The sequence below is a fragment of the Tachyglossus aculeatus genome, chromosome X1 (assembly GCF_015852505.1).
Source record: "Tachyglossus aculeatus isolate mTacAcu1 chromosome X1, mTacAcu1.pri, whole genome shotgun sequence".
NCBI lineage: Eukaryota > Metazoa > Chordata > Mammalia > Monotremata > Tachyglossidae > Tachyglossus > Tachyglossus aculeatus.
Window position 1 is genome coordinate 36,542,245 of NC_052101.1, and position 19,320 is coordinate 36,561,564.

The 19,320-nt window shown below is 45.2% G+C and overlaps 1 protein-coding gene across 1 annotated transcript in view; it reads left to right on the forward strand.

The window, feature by feature from the left end:
* The window catches only part of GLRA1 (glycine receptor alpha 1), a 43,129-nt gene that overhangs the window by 5,607 nt on the left and 18,202 nt on the right, over window positions 1-19,320 (forward strand). The window contains exon 3 of the mRNA XM_038740165.1: window positions 18,792-19,015. Within this exon, the coding sequence (XP_038596093.1) occupies window positions 18,792-19,015 (224 nt within the window). The remainder of the gene's footprint in view (window positions 1-18,791; window positions 19,016-19,320) is intronic.

Below are 19,320 nucleotides of genomic sequence, written 5' to 3' on the forward strand. Positions count from 1 at the left end.
GCGATTAAAGATCAGTCGTGACATAATCACTGCAGTGTTCAGAAAGTGCCGTGGTTTTTTCCGCATTCCATTAGAGTGCAATCAGAAACATGCATAGATCTGAATGGGTCTTCAGATAGCCCTACTGAATGGGAGTACGATTTAATCCCCATCATACAGATGAGGTAACTGAGGCACAGAGAAGTTAAGTGACTTGTCCAAGGTCACATAGCAAGTAAATGGCAGAGCCTGGATTAGAACCCAGCTCCTCTGAATCCCAGACCCATGCTCTTTCCACTAGGCCATACTGCTTCTGTCGGTGAAATCATCTTTGAACCCAAAGGACAAATACACTCTCTCTCTCTCTCTCTCTCTCTCTCTCTCTCTCTCTCACACACACACACACACACACACACACACACTCACTCACTCACTCCTGGATCCCAGGGATGTCCCTCATCCCTGGCAAGAATGACCTTGGGGAGGGACCAAACTTTTATAAATTTAATGTTTCTCTACAGATGATCTCCCCATGGATCCACCATCCAGAGAAGGGCCACAGGGAAAACCTCACAAAAAGCAACATGAGATTATAAAAAACAGCACAAATATTTCCCTCCCATTCTTTAATTTAATTTGCTGCTGCCTGGGCATTAAAGTTCAGCTCTCTGCAGGACAGGTGTTGATGAACTGTCACAGGCATTCGTGTACTATAGATATATTCAAAAGGAGACCGAGAAAAATATATAGACAAACACAGACACACTCATGTGCACACATAGACTCAAAATACTGGCAAACTATTCCTAGTGTTGCATTGCTTTAAAACACTTTGGCAATTTAAACTGCTCACTGATCAACAGTGAACTTCCTTTAATCCACCAAGGAAGGATTTACTGTGTGTGTGTATGAGAGAGAGAGAGTGTGTGTGTGTGTGTGTGTGTGTGTGTGTATGTGTATCTAGAAATGTATATGCAAACAGGGTTAACCACCTGGTATCACAGCAGAAAATCTGGGTCATCCATCCTGAAAAAAAAATGTTTAATTTGTCCTGGGTCCAGTGTTCCCCAATGCTGCCTCTCAGAGAGAACATGGCTAGTAGATAATAATAATGATAATGGTAATTATTATTATTATAGTATTTGTTAAGCACTTACTATGTGTCAGGCACTGTACTAAGTGCTGGGGTGGATATAAGCAAATCAGGTTAGACAAAGTCCCTGTCCCACATAGGGCTCATAGTCTTTATCCCTATTTTGCAGATGAGGTAACTGAAGCACAGAGAAGTGAAGTAACTTGCCCAAGGTCACAGAGCACACAAGTGGCAGAGCCAGAATTAGAATATATTACCACTGTGTTTGAGCTAGAGCTGCATATAGTGCCCAAGGTTTGAGAGCCGCATGGAAACAGGCTCCTGGTGGGTTCTGATGGTAATTTTTCATCCCTCACCTGGTGGCCCACCGACCCACAGACCTCTAGGCCATTGAGTAGTTTGGCTTCTTCCTGTATTTTGTCTTCTTAGAGATGAGCTTTAGCTTAAGCTGTATAAATCTCCTGCTCTGCGCAAACAGTGTGGCAGAAGATGGCAATTTCCTGCTCCTAAGCCTCTTCAGACTGGGTTTCTTCTCTGTTGTGCTGGTTGGAATGCAGAATCCTGTCCCAAACACCTGAGTTTCCTATTTGGGTTTGTTCCCCAGCTGAGACTCTGCAACAGTACTAATACACTGTTTGAATAAGCTTAATTCATTCATTCAATTGTATTTATTGAGTGCTTACTGTGAGCAGAGCACTGTACTAAGCACTTGGGAAGTAAAATAAGCAATATATAGAGATGGCCCCTACCCAACAACAGGCTCACGGTCTAGAAGGGGAAGACCAACAACAAAACAAGTAGCCAGGTGTCAATACCATCAGAATAAATAGAATTATAGCTATATATACACATCATTAATAAAATAGAGTAATAAATATGTTCAAATATATACAAGTGCTGTGGGGAGGGGAAGGGGGCAGGGCAGAGGGAGGAAGGGGGAGGAGAGAAAAAAGGTGGGGGCTCAGGATGGGACAGCCTCCTGGAGGAGGTGAGCTCTCAGTAGGGCTTTGAAGGGAGGAAGAGAGCTAGCTTGGCAGATGAGAAGCAGCGTGGCTCAATGGAAAGAGCACGGGCTCTGGAGTCAGAGGTCATGGGTTCAAATCCCAGCTCCACCGACTATCGGCTGTGTGACTTTGGGCAAGTCACTCAACTTCTCTGTGCCTCAGTTACCTCATCTGTAAAATGGGGATTAAGACTGTGAGCCCTCTCTGGGACAACCTGATCACCTTGTAACCTCCCCAGCACTTAGAACAGTGCTTTACACATAGTAAGCACTTAATAAATGCCATTATTATTATTATTATGTGTGGAGGGAGGGCATACTAGGCCAGTGGTAGGACCTGGGCCTGGGGTCGATGGCAGGACAGGTGAGAACAAGGCACAGTGAGGAGGTTAGCGGCAGAGGAGCAGAGGGTGCAGGCTAGGCGTCCTTCAGCTTCTCATCCTGAGGCAGCGGCCCATCGAGGGTGGGGGCGTTCGTCGGTGGCTCTGAGGACAGCCACGGAGTCCTTCAGCACCTTGAACAACCCTTAAGCATGATGTCGATGATCTTATACTGCCAGTTCATGTTACTAAGCTCAATCAGTTTCTTCAGGGCATTCAGCTGGTCTTTGCACTTCACCTCAAACAGCTTCTTATAGACAGGCAGGTTTGCAAGGATGGGCAAATAAGCACACCAACATAGAATGCTCTCCATCTGCCATATCAGATAAATTGTTCAGTGCTCACCATCCCTTATCTACATCTTCCAGGAACTTCCTTCCCAGAACTAGCCCTCAGCGTTCTGCTCTTGGGACCCTCCAAAGTTCCAAGGATGGACACGGAGAGATTGAGAATGATCCCAAGTTAAGCTGATCACAATGTAGTTTTAACATGATAGGGTCAAGCTCTTAAGAGTTCCAGGTTCCATGAACTTTCATCATATCCCAGCTGCCTGTCCATGCTTCCTCCTCTGAGAAACTAATTCTGCCAGGAAAGGGCGGAGTGACCAGCTATTTACCATCCTATGCCAAACCCTTATTGACATGCAGTCAGTGAGATGTCTATTATGACCTAATGCTTTCAGGTTGACTTGGTAGATTGGATTGTCTATTGCTGCTGTAGCACTGGGGTTTGGTGGATTAGAGAGTTGAGGGGTAGGGAAGATTCAATAATAATAATGATGGCATTTATTAAGCACTTACTATGTGTAAAGCATTGTTCTAAGCACTGGGGAGGTTACAAGGTGATCAGGTTGTCCCATGTGGGGCTCACAGTCTTCATCCCCATTTTACAGGTGAGGTAACAGAGGCACAGAGAAGTTAAGTGACTTGGATTTGAACCCATGACCTCTGACTCCAAAGTTCGTGCTCTTTCCACTGAGCCACGCTGCTTCTCTAAGAGACAACTTCCAGTGCCCTGAAAACTGGATCCCTCAGGGAAACAGCCTGGTCTCGTATATGGAACAGGAATAGGAGTCCTAAGCTCAGTTCTGCCATTGTACACTATGTGACCATGAATAAGTCACTTAGCCTCTCTGGGGTTAAATTTTACCATCCGAAGGCAAATGAAATAGCAGGTGTAACAGTCCTCTCCCAGCTCAGACGACTAGTCAGACTATTCTAGACTATAGTCTATATTGAGTGCTTACTATGTGCAGAGTACTATACTAGGAGCTTGGAAGAATACAATGAAACAGATTTGGTGGACACATCCCCTGTCCACAAGGAGCTTACTTTCTAGAGGGATAATCCAACCCAAGACTTAGAACCATTGCCAAAAGACTCTTTTCCAACATGACTCACCTTCCAAGAACTTCTTAGGTCACTGATTTCTCCCAAACCAGGTTTCCAGTCAGTCAATCATATTTATTGAGAGCTTACTGTGTGCACAACACTATATTAAGCACTTGGGAGAGTATAAAATAATATAACAGGCACATTCCCTGCCCACAATGAGCTTACAATCTAGAGCCTTGGTCAATGACTGTGTTTCTAGAGAGGCATTGGCAGGGGAGTCGGTGTAGAGGAAAGTTGCTTTACCTGTCCTTTGTTGATGGTGGTATTTAAAATTGCGAGGTTAGTTTCTGCCCATCAGAAAGAGGTCTTTCAAGGACCTGTGGGGGTGGGGTATGTTGAAAACCAGCCCAAAGAGAGGGCAAGATCTGGCACTCTAGACTTCAAAGAGGCAAGAAAGCTCTTGAGAAGGGTTTACAGAGAAACAGGAAACAGTCTCCTGGGCATAGATGTGCAGAGCGGCAAGAGACATCAGACATCAGCCAGGTCTGAATGTTCTCCATTCCCAATAGCCCTCCTGAATTGCTTCCTGGCATCCACCTGCGGAGAGCTCATCCAAAGATTGTACAGCTCAATCAGGGCCCCTCCAGGATCCAGATTCACAAATGAAGATGTGTCAGGGACATCTGCAGGCCTGGACGCCTGTCAACAGCACCCACAGAGAGGGCCCTGGACAAGAACAGGTCAGCAGACTCGGTTGTCCAACAATGGCGCTGGCCCAGGAAGACCTGGCAGGGCCACCAGGGCCATGTTGCATGCTGGCTATGAGCGTGGGCGGGTTTGTGCTGCTGCCATCTCTTTCTTGAGAATTTGGCTCACAGACGGGACGTGACTGGGGTGTGCAACTCTTGCAAGGGTTTGCCAAAGGCCTGTGCCAGAAAGTCTTTTCATTATCCACGTTATTTATTATTGATTGGGCTCTGTGGGCAAACTCCCTATTATGCAGAGATGCAGGGATAGCCATTCCTGCCTTAAGAAGCTGACGATCTAGCTAGAAACAATATTATGAAATCATACTTGCCCAGAGGTCACGCGACGCACTTATTGTACTTTTCAAGCGCTTATTGTACTTTCCAAGCACTTAGTACTCTGCAAACTGTAAGCGCTCACTAAATACGACTGAATGAATGAATGAACCAACCCCCTGCCTCCAGGCAAGATGGTACACAATTCCCCCCAAGAAAGAGGCATTTACCCTTTGCTTTCAAATCTGCAGAGCAGAAGACCACTGCATCATTTGGTCAAGCATTCCAAAGTCTCACAAACCTGACAGTCAGGAAAGTCTTCCTGATGTCTAACTAGCAATCCCTATTGAAGAGTGTATGGAAGGTTTGAGCCCCAGAACTAGTCACTCTAGGAGGTTGTGTGGTTCCAAAAAGTGTGGAAGGATGGGCGTGGGAGTGCACATGATAATAATAATAATACTTGTGCTATTTGTTAAGTTCTTACTATGTGCCAAGCACTGTACTAAGCTTTGGGGTAGATAAAAGAGCATCAGATTGGACACAGTCCCGGTCCCACATGGGGCTCACAGTCTAAGTATTCTATCTATTTTGTTAATGATGTGCATCTAGCTTTACCTCTCCCACTGTTGGGTAGGGACTATCTCTATATGTTGCCAACTTGTACTTCCCAAGCGCTTAGTACAGTGCTCTGCACACAGTAAGCACTCAATAAATACGATTGATGATGATTTATTCCGATGACTTGACACCTGTCCACATGTTTTGTTTTGTTGTCTGTCTCCCCCTTCTAGACTGTGAGCCCGTTGTTGGGTAGGGGCCAACTCCATATGTTGTCAACTTGTACTTCCCAAGCGCTTAGTACAGTGCTCTGCACACAGCAAGTGCTCAATAAATACGACTGAATGAATGAATGAATGAATGAATAAGTGGGAGGGAGAACAGGTTTTGGAGGTAGGCAACTGGACTAGACGGTCTCTTAAGATCTCCGGCATCCCAAAGGCTGTGGAAAGTGCTGATCTGTCCCAGAATAGAAATGGATTCTGGAAACTGATGGTGATTCACAGGACAGGCCCCCAGGCAGCTGCCAAGGAAGAAATGAACAGGAACTGAGCTTGTGGGGTTGGGGGAGAAGAAGAGGACCTGACAAAACTGGAGAGAGGAAAGTCCTGGTGATTCTGTGAAGGTGCAGGAACTTTAGAAGTTGTGGAAGGAGAGAGAAGAAACTTGGGCCCAGAATAAAAAGTGGAGTCAAAGAGAGCCCAGGCAGACGATACTGGGGAATCTGAAAGTTGGACAATCCCTTTACGGAGAAGAGCATCAAGCGGTATAAATGCCAGACAGATGGGTGGACAGACCTCGGTGGACTGGTTGACCTCCTTTGGTCCAAATATGTTACTATGGCAACCTTGTACAAAGAGGGAAATCCCACATGTGACTAAATTTGTGATGCAGCCGTCCATCCAGCTGAGCCGGGGTGCTGTGCACACTGCCTCCTTTCAGATCACATTTGGAAACCAGAAAGCCTCAGGCAGTTTCTGCCTCAACACTCCTGTAGTTCTACAGGGTTTCCTTGACCTAGGGCCGGGGAAGGAGAGAGCCAGGAGATGTGCTTGAAACACAGAGTGAGTTCTGGTTTGGATTTTGGGCTTCTTCTGCTTGGGACCATTGACAGCTCATTTCTCACCAGCTTTGGGCAAGCGCTTAGAACAGTGCTCTGTACATAGCAGGTGCTCAATAAATATGATTGAATTGATAAGCTGCATGGCCTAGTGGAAAGAGCATGGGTTTGGGAGCCAGAGGATCTGGGTTCTAATCTCACCTCTGCCACTTGCCTGCTGGGTGAGCTTGAGCAAGTCGTTTAACTTCTCTGTGCCTCAGGTTCCTCATATTTAAAATGGGGATTAAATGCCTATTCTCCCTCCTGTTTAAGACAATGAGTCTTTTGAAGGACAGGGACAGGGTCCAATCTGATTATCTTGTGTCTACTTTATGCTTAGTACAGTGCTGGGAACATAATATGCATTTAACTCACAAATATTACATTACCACTCTTTTTTTGAAGAGATACTTCCTCCCCTCTAGTCGGTATCCTACATCTCTACTAAACCTGTGCTTAATGGGGTTACGAGCAACTGGAGGTTCTACTAAGACAACTGGAAGCAATGGTTTGGGGCCACCTGCATGGAGACTGGCAATCGGATACCCTATCTTATTTTCAATTAGCTGCATCCCTTCCATCTCCTCCTCTTCTTCCCTCCTTCCGCTCCTGTCCACCTCCATGATGACCAGGTGGTGCTTTGAGAAGGAGGAATGGAAGGATCCCAGGGGACTCAATATATCTGGTGGTGTTTCGCATTGAGGTCATTCACAGGAGCTGTAGACCGCGGGACCTACATCTGGTCGAGCCCGGATCACGGTGGGAGTCAAGAGTTTGGAATCCTCAGTTCCAATCTGGCCCACCCCGTATGGCCACGAATCTGGCACTTCAGCCTGCAAATTCACTTCAGTTCATTGTCTGTGGCAATAATATCCCTCAGGATCTTTCACTTTGCAATTGAAGTTTCATTTAAGAGGAAGAGAGTTCTTCATTTCTTGAAGGTGAGTCTGTACAGTGAATCTGAGGTAGGGTAATAGAATAGGGAAAATTAAGAAGTCTCCGCTGTGAATAATAAGCATGTTTTAGCTTAGCCAAGCGCTTAGTACAGTGCTCTGCACACAGTAAGCGCTCAATAAATACAATTGATTGATTTTATGAGGGGAACAGCAGCCAACTGGCAGGACCAGGCCTGCTTCTCTGTTAGGTAAACTGTCACTTCACAGATAAGGAAAATAGAGATTAAGTCTGCACAGCATTAGTAACTGGAACTAGGATGATTTGGTGAACTCCAGGGAAGAGATGAACAACTTCAAAGATAGGATAATTCAAGTATAATTCAGATACTCCTCTGAAACACATCAAGAGAAACAGTATGACCTAAAGATGTAGGATGGCCTTGTGGAAAAAGGACAGGTCTGTGAGCTAGAGTCAACTGAATCTTAGCAATTGCTTTCTGTGTGACCTTGGGCAAGCTACTTAACTTTTCTGTGTCTCAGTTTCCTCATCTGTAAAATGGAGATTCAATATCCGTTCTCCCTCCTATTGAGACTGTGCGTCCCATGCAGGATAGGGAACTGTCTTACCTGATAAATTTCCATCTACCCCGGTGGTTAGAGCCGTGCTTGACACACGGCAAATACCACAAAAAGAAACCCTATGAGAACTAGGCTAATCACCAGCTGAACCGCCTTGCCCTAGGTATAAATCATCACTGTGGAACAAAGCTTTCCTCTCCCAAGAGGCTGCTTAATGCTTGACTCCACTCACAGCTGGTCAGATGCTGGCCAATGGGATGAGCTGATATCCAAAAATAGTCCACAAATAGGAATAGAGATCATTTGGCCCATTATGACCGTTAATGAAAGTGTCAGAGAAGGGACTTGATGAAGCAAAGAAAGATGCCTCAAAGCTAAGGGTCTGAAGTGTCTTCCCTTTGAGTGAAGTGGGTAAGTCTACACTGTCAGCCTGAGCAGTGAACCAGAGGCTTGGCTACTCTTCCATACCCCTATACACTGCTCTGATGTGTTCCTTGCAGAGCAGCATGGCCTAGTGGATAGAGAAAGGGCCTGGGAGACACAAGGACCTGAGTTCTAATCCCGGCTCCACCACTTGTCTGCTGAATGACCTTAGGCAAGTCACTTAACTTCTCTGTGCCTCAGTTACCTCATCTGTAAAAGGGGGCTTAAGACTATAAGCCCCATGTAGGACAAGGATTGTGTCTAACCTGATTAGCTTGTATCTACCCTAGTGCTTATTACGGTGCTTGACACATAGTAAGCACTTAATAAATACCATAAAAGAATATAAAAGAACACAACAGGGTGCAGGTCTTTGGGTTAGCAACCTCCAAGATAGGAGTTCTTCAAGTATAAAGTGGAAACTTTGGGGGCACCTTTCACCCTTCTGGATGTCCTCCTTGAGGGAAGAAAGGTAAGAGGACGTGGCAGTTTGGGGCTGTTGTTAGTTCAGGAGGAGAGTGACTAGTGAGGTCTAGTGAGAATGGCACAGGAAAGGCAGAGAGGGCTCAAGTGTTTAGGTTTATGACTTCAGGAGTTTTGGCTTTTCTGGAGGCAAAATGGGGTTTACATGTGGTATTTGTGGGGGAATGCTGTTAGCTCATTCAAGTGATTTTAGAAACTAGTGTCGTCTCAACAGCATAAGGCAAGACAAGACCCTTACCGTGGCAAAATTTCACCTGAAGTTTCTTCCCAACCTGCATGGCACACCTCCCTCCCACCATCCCCTTCCCACAGGTTCCCCTCTCCACACCTCTCCACACTCACACATAAAGAAATACTGCCTAGAGTCAAACTGTCCCTCTGCTGGAAGAGAGAGTGGCAGCCACCAGAAAAATAATAATAATAATAATTTTTGTATTTGTTAAGCATTTACTATGTGCAAAGCACTGTTCTAAGCACTGGGGAGGATACAAGGTGATCAGTTTGTCCCATGTGGGGTTCACAGTCTTCATCCCCATTTTACAGATGAGGTAATAGGCACAGAGAAGTTAAGTGACTTGCCCAAAGTCACAAAGCTGACAAGCGGTGGAGTCGGGATTTGAACCCATGACCTCTGACTCCCAAGCCCGTGCTCTTTCCACTGAGCCACGCTGCTTCTCTGTGACAAGAGACCCTGAGGAAGGCACCCTCTGATCTTCTGCTCCTGCTCCTTCTGCTTTTGGGGCTCCCTGGAGTGTCCACTGCCTGTACCCAGAATATACTTGGAACAGCTGAACTCCCCCGGCCCCGGACCGGCCTCCAAAGTGTTCCATTAACTCCTCTGCTCTTGTTCACCGAGGCTCTTGACAGGACCTACAGTAATAAATGTAACCCTGTCGCCTCGTGTGAGACAGCTGGGCAAACATCCTGAGCTCCAGCTGAGCCATGGCACTCAAGGATCTGAAAATTACTGTGATTATGGCACACTTCACTCAGTCTGCTGAGAGAGACAGCCACTCTGGAGGGGCCGGCAGACATGGAGGGAAAAGACAGGGTGGACCACACCCTTGGCACCCAGAAAGCCACCCAGAAGGATCCAACCAGGACAGAAATTGGGGAGGAACTGGAGAAGCTTTAGGCAGAGAGTGATGAAAAGGAAGAAGGGCAAAAATACATTTCTATGGTTAACTATCTGTGGTGAGTTTCAACAAGAGATCAGAGAGGAGAGAGCAGGTTATGGAGCTCTCTGGCTCCTCCCACCCCTCCCTAATGTCTCCCAGGACCCTCCCTCGTGGAAGATTGAACGGTGGGAGCCTCTCATGGAGGTTAAGGAAGCATCTCTCTGCCTGTGCTTGAATTTACTCAGTAGAATGCAGTGGGTGTCTACATGTGAGTCCGCTCCCACCTACGTAGGACTGAATTAATTTCAATTTATGCTAATGTTTCAACAAGCAATCTTCCTAAATGTGTTGACCTTCTGCCTCCCCAACAACCCCTTCCAGTCCTGCAAATCATCCTGAAAGATGGTTCCATTCCCATCTGAAATCTATCTTAATGTCAGTCCATCCGCTGTACACTGTAAGCTCCCTATGGGCAGAGATTGCATCTACCAACTACATTGTATTGTACTTGCCAAATGCTTGAACAAGTGCCCCACACATAGTAAGTGCTCAATAAATACCATTGGTCAGTCACCAGTTAGAAAATCATATTTATTGAGCACTTACTGTGTGCAGAGCACTGTACTAAGTGCTTGGGAGAGTATAATAGGTACATTTCCTGCCCAAAATGAGCTTATAGTCAAGAGGGGACTGATTGGTAGGGGGTGGATTAGAGCAAGCACTTTGGCCTTTCTCCGGGGTATTTCCCATCTCCAACTACATCTGGATTTCCTCCCTGCAGCAGGGGCTCTCAGTGTCTCTTCCTTTGATTCCCTTCTTGTGGGCAGATTTCCAGCCTCATCCCATCATCTTGGAGGTGAGATGGTGGCCTCCTGCTGTGTGGGGAGACCTGAGGTGTCCCCACTAGGCTTCTAGAGCCTGAGAACACAGCCCGACACCAGCTTGAAGCGTGTCAGACATGAGGAGACACAGACCAGGGCTTATAATGTAGCTGAATAAGCAAAACAGCCTTTTGCATCTACCTATTAGTCCAATTACATCGATCTCCCCTGACTGTAGTCGCATAAGGCGAGGAGGGGGAAAATCAGTGATTGGTTTTTTTTCAAGTAGCTGCTGTTGAAGGGAGAAAGAGTAGAAGCCTTGGAGCCCTGCCTTCTCTTCTCTTCCCCGTCTTTGCCCAGAAGTCCAAATAATAATAATAATTGTGGTATTTTTAAGTGCTGGGGTAAAGACAAAGTAATCAGGTTGGATACAGTCCAATTCCCACCTGGAGCTCACTGTTTTAGTCCCCATTTTACAGATGAGGTAACTGAGGCACAGAGAAGTGAAGTGACTAGCCCAAGGTCACCCAGCAGACAAGTGGTAGAGCCAGAATTAGAACCCAGGTCCTCCTGACTCCCAGGCTCCTGCTCTATCCACTAGACCAAGCTGCTCCTTTAACCTTGTATGGCACAATGAGCTCAGGGTGATAAATACATTTTGAAGATGACAGTGATGTATTCTCTCCTCTGCCTGGGTTGTCCGTTCAACACATTTGTAATTCAAGTTTATCCAATTGCTCCCTCAATTGCTATTTAGCCTGCTTTCTTAGGGAAAGGAGGCATATTAACCGTGTGTGTGTGTGTGTGTATGTGTGTGTGTGTGGTATAAATTTGCCCACACCCAGGGGTTTTTAACATCCAAAATGCCCATTTAAAATAACAACGTTTCATACACATTTCTTAATGTGCTTTACTCCTGCCTACATAGTCACTCATGGCACGCAAAGGCCCAGCAGGAAAGTGACTGGCAGGAAAGAGAGAATTTGAGGGCTGCTGAGCAGACTTCCAACACTATAATCAATTCTCCATGCACATTCTCATTCTTGAAGTCTCAGGATCAAGCTCATCCCTCATTCTCAACTGGAGACCCCTCATCATAAATTTAGCATTCTGCCACTTTTCCATCACATTATCTGAGGCAGAAGGTGAGGGGAGAAGAGGTGAGTTGGCAGTGAAGTCAGGGAACTACAAAACTGTACCATGATGCCCTAGGATATGCTCACTTGTACAGTTCTTCTTGGCAAGGTTCAAAGGAGCCAAGAAATGGGCTCGAAACGCTAGACAGCGACAGTGAAACCTAACCCTGCTGTCATGCTGACTGACTTTTCTGATCCAACTCTGGCACAGAGATAAACATAGAGTCCCCTGGAATAATCCTCTCTCCCAACTCAACCTAACCAGGCCAGTGTGAAGTGCCATATACATACTGGGACTTCTAACAGTCGTAATCTAAAAGTAATCTGAGCCTACAATGGAAGTCTCTTCCATTTCTTTCATTTCTTCTTTTCAGGAGGTAACCAATTGGTAGTTCACAACAAGCAATCGATAGCTTGCCACAAACAATGGGGTCAGATAATGGGAATTCAGGGGTCCCAGCAAGAAGCAGTAGCAGTGATGAGAGTTTCTTTCTTTGTGCCCCAGGTTGAGGCATCTGAGGCACAGATTGTTTTGTCCCCTGCTCCACTGTTGCTGCTTTGTACCCCACCTGAAGGACGACTTGGTTGCTCTATTTGTGTGTGTGTGGCAATCTAAGGCACTTAAGGAGTGGCAGGATTTACTGCAGAGCCACAAATTGTGGTGTTGGGAGAATTCTGGAGGTCAGGAGAGCCCCCTCTTCAAAGATGACTCAAGTAATTACAGGCTCTGGCCTAAGTCCATTACCTGGGAGGATACTTGAACAAATGATGTTCAAACAATCAATTTGCAACCACGGACAAGATCAGAAGATAGTAGGCAGCAATGAGCACTGCTTTGTAAAGAGGAAATCATGCCAGACTGATGTAATCTTAGACATAGAGAATCACTGAGCTGGAAGGGGTCTTGAGAAATCATCTGGTCCAGCTCTCTGCCTCCAGGCAAGGAACTCACCAAATGATCCGGGACAGATGGTAGTCTTTTCTTTCCTTCATGATCTCCACCCCACCCCCTCTCTAGTTAGCCTATTCCACTGTTTCATCACCCTGATGATCAAGATACACTTTCTTATACCCACTCTCTTCTGGTTTAATTTAAGATCATTTTCTCTTGATCAGTCCTCAGTGGACTTGGAGAACAACTCAACACAACCCTTCCCATAAAATCCATTAAAAACTTCATATATTTGAGGCCAGAAATCATTGCCTTTTAATCTTCCTGGGCAGCAATAGGCCACGGAGACAAGGAGAAGCCTGCTTAGACCTTGGTTTCCCTCACTGAGAAGTTACATAAGTATGGTCTCAACCACTGTTAGGTAGGTATTCATCTGGCCTGTGATTCAGGGCCTAACAGGGGGACAATTTGAATCGTGTCCCATAGGGAATCTTTTGAATAATAATGGTTGTGGTATTTGTTAAGTACTTTCCATGTGCCAAGCACTGCACTAAGTCTTGGGATCGAAACAATACAATCAGCTCAGCCACAGTCCCTGTCCCACATAGGCTCAAAGTCTGTCTGTGGGGAAGGGAAAACAGCAAATCCTCATTTTACAGATGAGGAAATTGAGGTATAGGAAGTTAGTGACTTGCCCAAGGTCACATAGCAAGCAAGTGGTGAAGCCAGGAGTAGAACCCAGGTCTCCTGACTCCCAGTCCTAGGCCCTTTCCACTAGGCCATACTGCTTCTCCTCTAAGACTATTTCTTGTCAGTCTTTTTCTTGATGACCTGAGTGAAAGCAGCTAGAATCTGCACATCAAATGGGTCAATGATCCTAAACTGGAAGGGGCTAATGTACTATCAATAAATTAATCAATCAATTGTATTTATTTGGCATTTACTGTGTGCAGAGCACTGTACTAGGCACTTGAGAGAGTACAGTTCAACAGAGTTGGTAGACATGTTACTTGCCCACAGTGAGCTTACAGTCTGGAGGGGAAGACAGAAATGAATAAAAATGAATTAATTACAGCTATGTACGTAAGTGCCGTGGGGCTAAGGGTGAGTTGAATATCAAGGGCTTAAAGGATACAGGTATTAGAATTCAGAGAAACAGTCAAAAGCTGATCCTACAAAAGCAGGATGAAATTCAGTAGCTTCCTATGTCAAGTAACACACTTAGGGATGGAACACACATCTTTAACAAGAGAGGAAAGAATGCTGCATACAAATGTAACAGAAAAGTTGGCTATAAGTCAAATACAAGTCACCAATACAGTGTCATCATTTTAAAAGTCAACGTGGAATTGGGGTTAGTGTCATCAACAGGGGAGAATGAATCTTTCTGCCCTGCTCTGTGTCCAGTATTGAGCCCAGCATTTGAAAAAAGATATTGATAAACTGGAGAAGGTCTAGAGAAGAACACCACAAATGATCAAAATAGATTCCCATGATGAAAACTGGAGGGAAACACGTCTGAAGAGGCAACCTTAAAAGAATTGGGTTGTTCAGTCAGATTAACAGGTGGCTAAGGGCTGCCTTAAATAACTATTTTCCATTCCATGCAGCATTTTATGGATCCAGATGCTTTTCAAGTTCACTGGGACCCATACAAGAAGAAATGGGCCAGAGGGGATCTGAAGATTCCTTCCAGCTCTGGGGATCCCTTCCAGCTCTGGTGGCCCCTTCCAGATTTGGGATTCTAAGATTTTTAAGGTGGAAAAAAGCAAGAACATCATAGCTCCATCACTTATGTGATAAGCAGAGTGAGGGGTGGCTAATCAGACTTAGAATGTCAGGGGTTGTGCTGCCTGCCTCTCCTGCGTGGTGTCTGGCCTAGCTTTTTCTACAGTGAGGGCATTCTGCTACCATCCCTCACCATCCTTCCCCACCCTAGTGATTGGTGGCATTCTGGGATAGAGTGAACATTTTGTCACCCGTATGCTCTAATAATAATAATGATATTTGTTAAGAGCATACTATGTTAAGCACTGTTCTAAGTTCTGGAGTAGATACAAGCTCATCAGGTTGGACACAGTCCCTGTCCCACATGGGGCTCACAGTCTTCATCCCTATTTTACAGATGAGGTAAGTGAGGCACAGAGAAATTAAGTGACTTGCCCAAGGTCACCCAGCAGACAAGTGGCAGAGCCGGCTTAGAACCCAGGTCCTTCTGACTCCCAGGGCCATGCTCTACCTACTAGACCATGCTGATACCTTTGAGTTTTATAATTCCATTTTAAGCAATTATAAAATTGTTATCTAGTATTAACAAGTATGGCTCAGTGGGGAGAGCCCGGGCTTTGGAGTCGGAGGTCAGGAGTTCAAATCTCAGCTCCGCCACTTCAGCTGTGTGACTTTGGGCAAGTCACTTAACTTCTCTGTGCCTCAGTTAACTCATTTGTAAAATGGGGATTAAGACTGTGAGCCCCATGGGACAATCCAATCACCTCGTAACCTCCCCAGTGCTTAGAACAGTGCTTTGCATGTAGTAAGCACTTAATAAATGCCATCATTATTATTATTATTATTAAGTATGCATATTATGATCTTTGAAAGGAACTCAGCACAAAACCTAGACTTTCTTTCACTGATGTCCTAGGAGATGGATAGCAGTGATTCCGTCTCAACACATCCTTCTCTAGTACTTTTCTCTTTAGCTCGTCTTTCATTCTGAACTCTGCCCCATCATTTTATTTCATCACTTTTTTAAAAGAAAAAGGGATTCTCTCACAGATAGTGCTGTGAGCCACCATGGTGGTGGTAGTGGTAGTAATAGTAAGAGTATTTATTAAGCACTTACTTTGCACAAAGCACTGCATTAAACACTGGGAGAGAAAACACAGGTGAGAATTAAACACAGTTCCTATCCATCGACGGGATCACAGTCTAAGATCATATAAGGAACACCACTGCCCTGGTCCCTGGGTCACAGTGGGTTCATAGTTTGCAAGGACCAAATTGCAAACAAACAAGCAAACAAAAAATTACATATGTCCCTTTCTCAATCAATCAATCAATTGTATTTATTTAGTGCTTACTCTGTGCAGAGCAATGTAGTATTTGGGAGACTGCTTAGTTGACACAAAACCGTCCCTCAAGGTGCTTAAAGTCTACTATGTGTACTGTCGAAATATAAATTGGGGGGTCATTAATTTATTTTTTTAATTGCTCTCTCCCTGCTCCCTGGCTAATTTGATGTTGTGAGCTACGACTTACAAGTCCCTTGGAGGAAATTTGCCATTAATAGCATTTTAAGAGGGTCATTTAGGACATCAGTTTCTGTCCCAGCTCAGTTGTTACAAGATAACAGGTTCTGACCCAGTCCTTAGCACAGGTTCCCCCACCTCAAATACAGAGGTTGTCCCTCAGGGCACCCAGTAGTTCTTTGCCAGATAAAGCAATGCAGCCAGAGGGGAAGCAGTATGGTCTAGTGGAAAGAGCGTGGAACTAAAAGACAGGGACTGATTTCTACTTCTTTTCCACTGGCCTGTTATGAGGCCTTGGGCAAGTCACTTAACCTCCCAGTGCTTCAGTTTCCTCATCTGTAAAATCTGCAAAAAGATACCAGCTCTCTTCCTCTTAGACCAGGAGCCCCATGTGGAACAGGAACTGTGTCTGATCTTGTTTCTAACCTAGTGCTTAGCTCAGTGCTTGGTGGAGTTGGGCTGGAAGTTGGGTTCTGAGGAGTGTAGTTCCCTCCAGATGGGCGGTTAAAAACAGAACTCTCTCTGTTCCCCCTCATTGGCTGCCCAAAGAAATGAAATTTTACAGGCCTTTTGTCATTTCCAAGTGGTCAGCCCTGGATCCCTGGCTGGCAGTCTCTGTGACAGATCCCGAAGGGACAGGTGTTGGGGCTTGGGTTGAGCCTCAGCATCTCCTCTTCTGCACTACTTTGGAAGATGTTTGAGGGGGTATAAAAACACCTTCCCTGGGTCTTCAGGGGCTTCAAACCTCTAAATGAGGTTAGATCAGTCAATTTATCAGTCAATCATATTCACTGAGTACTTAGTGCAGGGCACTAAGCACTTGGGAGAGTACAACACAACAGAATAATAGACAGATTCCCTGCCCATCATGAGCTTACAGTCAAGAAATTATGAGCCCTTTGATATTTGACAAATCATAGTCTTTCCTTATCAGCAACAGCCAGCCCAGTTCCCTACGCCTAAAGATGCAGGGGAGAAAAGTCAGCCAGTCAGCCGTGACCATGGCAGACCCACTGAGAACAGAGACTGTCTGAGGGTCTGCAGCCAGAAAGACATAGAATCCAGCCTCATGCAGGTTGGGGGCTCTCAGCCACCCAATTCCTCCACCTGCCAGAAGTAAACACGACAAGGGACCAGTAGGATGGTTTTGAAACCGATCCCACACCTCAGGACTTATAAGACCCAGGAAGATGAGGCAAAACGTCATTTTAAATCGGGCTGGGGGTGGGGGTGGCAGACTTCAATTAAGTTAGAGACCAACCCTATAAAACACCGGGGAGCATTTTATGAAGTTATCAAATTCTTGGCAGTGAAACCAAAAAAGACATCATCCTATGTTGCGCTCTGTTGTGATTTCTCTTAACCCAGCCACCCACCTCCAGGGGCAAGGTGAAAGTTATTGTGAGCTTAGAAGTGAAAGCTCAGGAGGAAAATAAATAATAACTCAAACCAGTATATCCTAGCTGTCTCCAAGTTTCCAATCAGCTCTCTATTCTCACATCTGTGGCAAGAGGAATATTAAAGTGAAAGACTCGCACAAGGAGATAGAGTTCTTAGGGAAAAATACAAGGTTATTTAGTAATAAATGGGAACTATATGCTTTCAGAACCATTATCTCGTAATCCTTTACATTCCTATTGGAATGGGAGATATTCTCCCATTTTCCTCCTTCCTCCCCATTTTTCAGAGATGAAAATTGGAGGCCCAGGGAGGATTAGTGACTTGGCTAAGGACCCAGAGTAAGTCATTGGCAGAATCATTGACAGAACCAGGGTAAGAACCCTGGTCTTTTGACTTCTGGCCAGTTTTCTTTCTACTAATTCCCCACCTTGGTAGAACTCAACCCCAATGGTGCCCAGAAGGATCTGATTCTGGTTGAGTCGACAGTGTTTTCATTCTCTCTGGGTTCTGATTCAGGTTTAAAAGTTATATTGCCCACAATAAAATTGCAACCTGCAAAGCAACAAGGCATCTGAATGAGTCCAGGATCTGTAGCCCAAAGAGGTAGATTAGCAAGTCTGTAACTTCTACTGTCAGTCATTACTGTTATTCTTACTTTTCCAAAGCCTGGCTTCTTCATGGAATGGTCTAATTTATTTCAATCCCTGAGTGTAGTGTTCAAGTCTGATTTACACAACAGCTCAAACCAGCCAGGAAATGCATCTGTCCTGGAGAGGGATAAATGACAATAGAAACAGGGAAAGAACAACAAAATCAAAGAGCCAAAAACAGGGAGAATGAAAATGAAATAATACACTAAGGAGGAAAAAAAGAAGACAGGGAGTAGAGAGGCAGGGAACAGGGACAGACAGAGAAGAAACAAGTAAAAGGAGAGAAGAAGAGACAAGCAGTTTATTTATTTTAGTTATTCATTTATTTATTTACCTGTATATCTATCTTAATGTCTGTCTCACCCTCTAGACAGACATGTCTGCCAACTCTGTTGTACTGTACTCTCCCAAGCACTTAGGACAGTCCTCTGCACACAATAAATGCTCAGTAAATACCACTGATAAACAAATGGTAGCATCAGAAGCCTTAGAGGAGAGGAAGAGAGAGGGAATGACAGGGATAAAATTTCAGGAAGCAAGAATGAGCAGAGAAAACAACTCTGTCTACTTAATCTGAGCAAACAACAGATACTTCTACTAGTCATTTCTTACCAGTATGTTGTGTAGGGAAATAAATCAACCCGGATTCTGTTCTCTTCCATCCCTGCTGCAGGATTACAGGGTGAATATCTTCTTGAGACAGCAATGGAATGACCCCCGGCTGGCATACAACGAGTATCCGGATGACTCCCTGGATTTAGACCCTTCCATGTTGGACTCCATCTGGAAGCCTGATTTGTTCTTTGCCAATGAGAAGGGGGCCCACTTCCATGAAATCACCACGGACAACAAGCTCCTGCGTATTTCTAGAAATGGCAACGTCCTCTACAGCATCAGGTGAGAAGCTGGGAGCAGGAGGGGGAGAAGGTGTTGGTAGCAAGTGATGACCCCATCCCACCACCAATTTGAAGTGAAAATCTCAACAGAGTGATCCTAGAGGAGAAAAGGAATGAGGCAAACCCGTTGTCTAACTCTATAATGGACATAATGGATATGGAGAAGCAGTGTGGCTTAGTGGACAGAGTACAGGTTTGGGAGTCAGAAGGACCTGAATTATAATTCCAGCTCCTCCACTTCTCTGCAAATCACTTGGGCAAATCACTTAATCACTGTGCCTCTGACTGTGAGCCCTAGGTGGGACA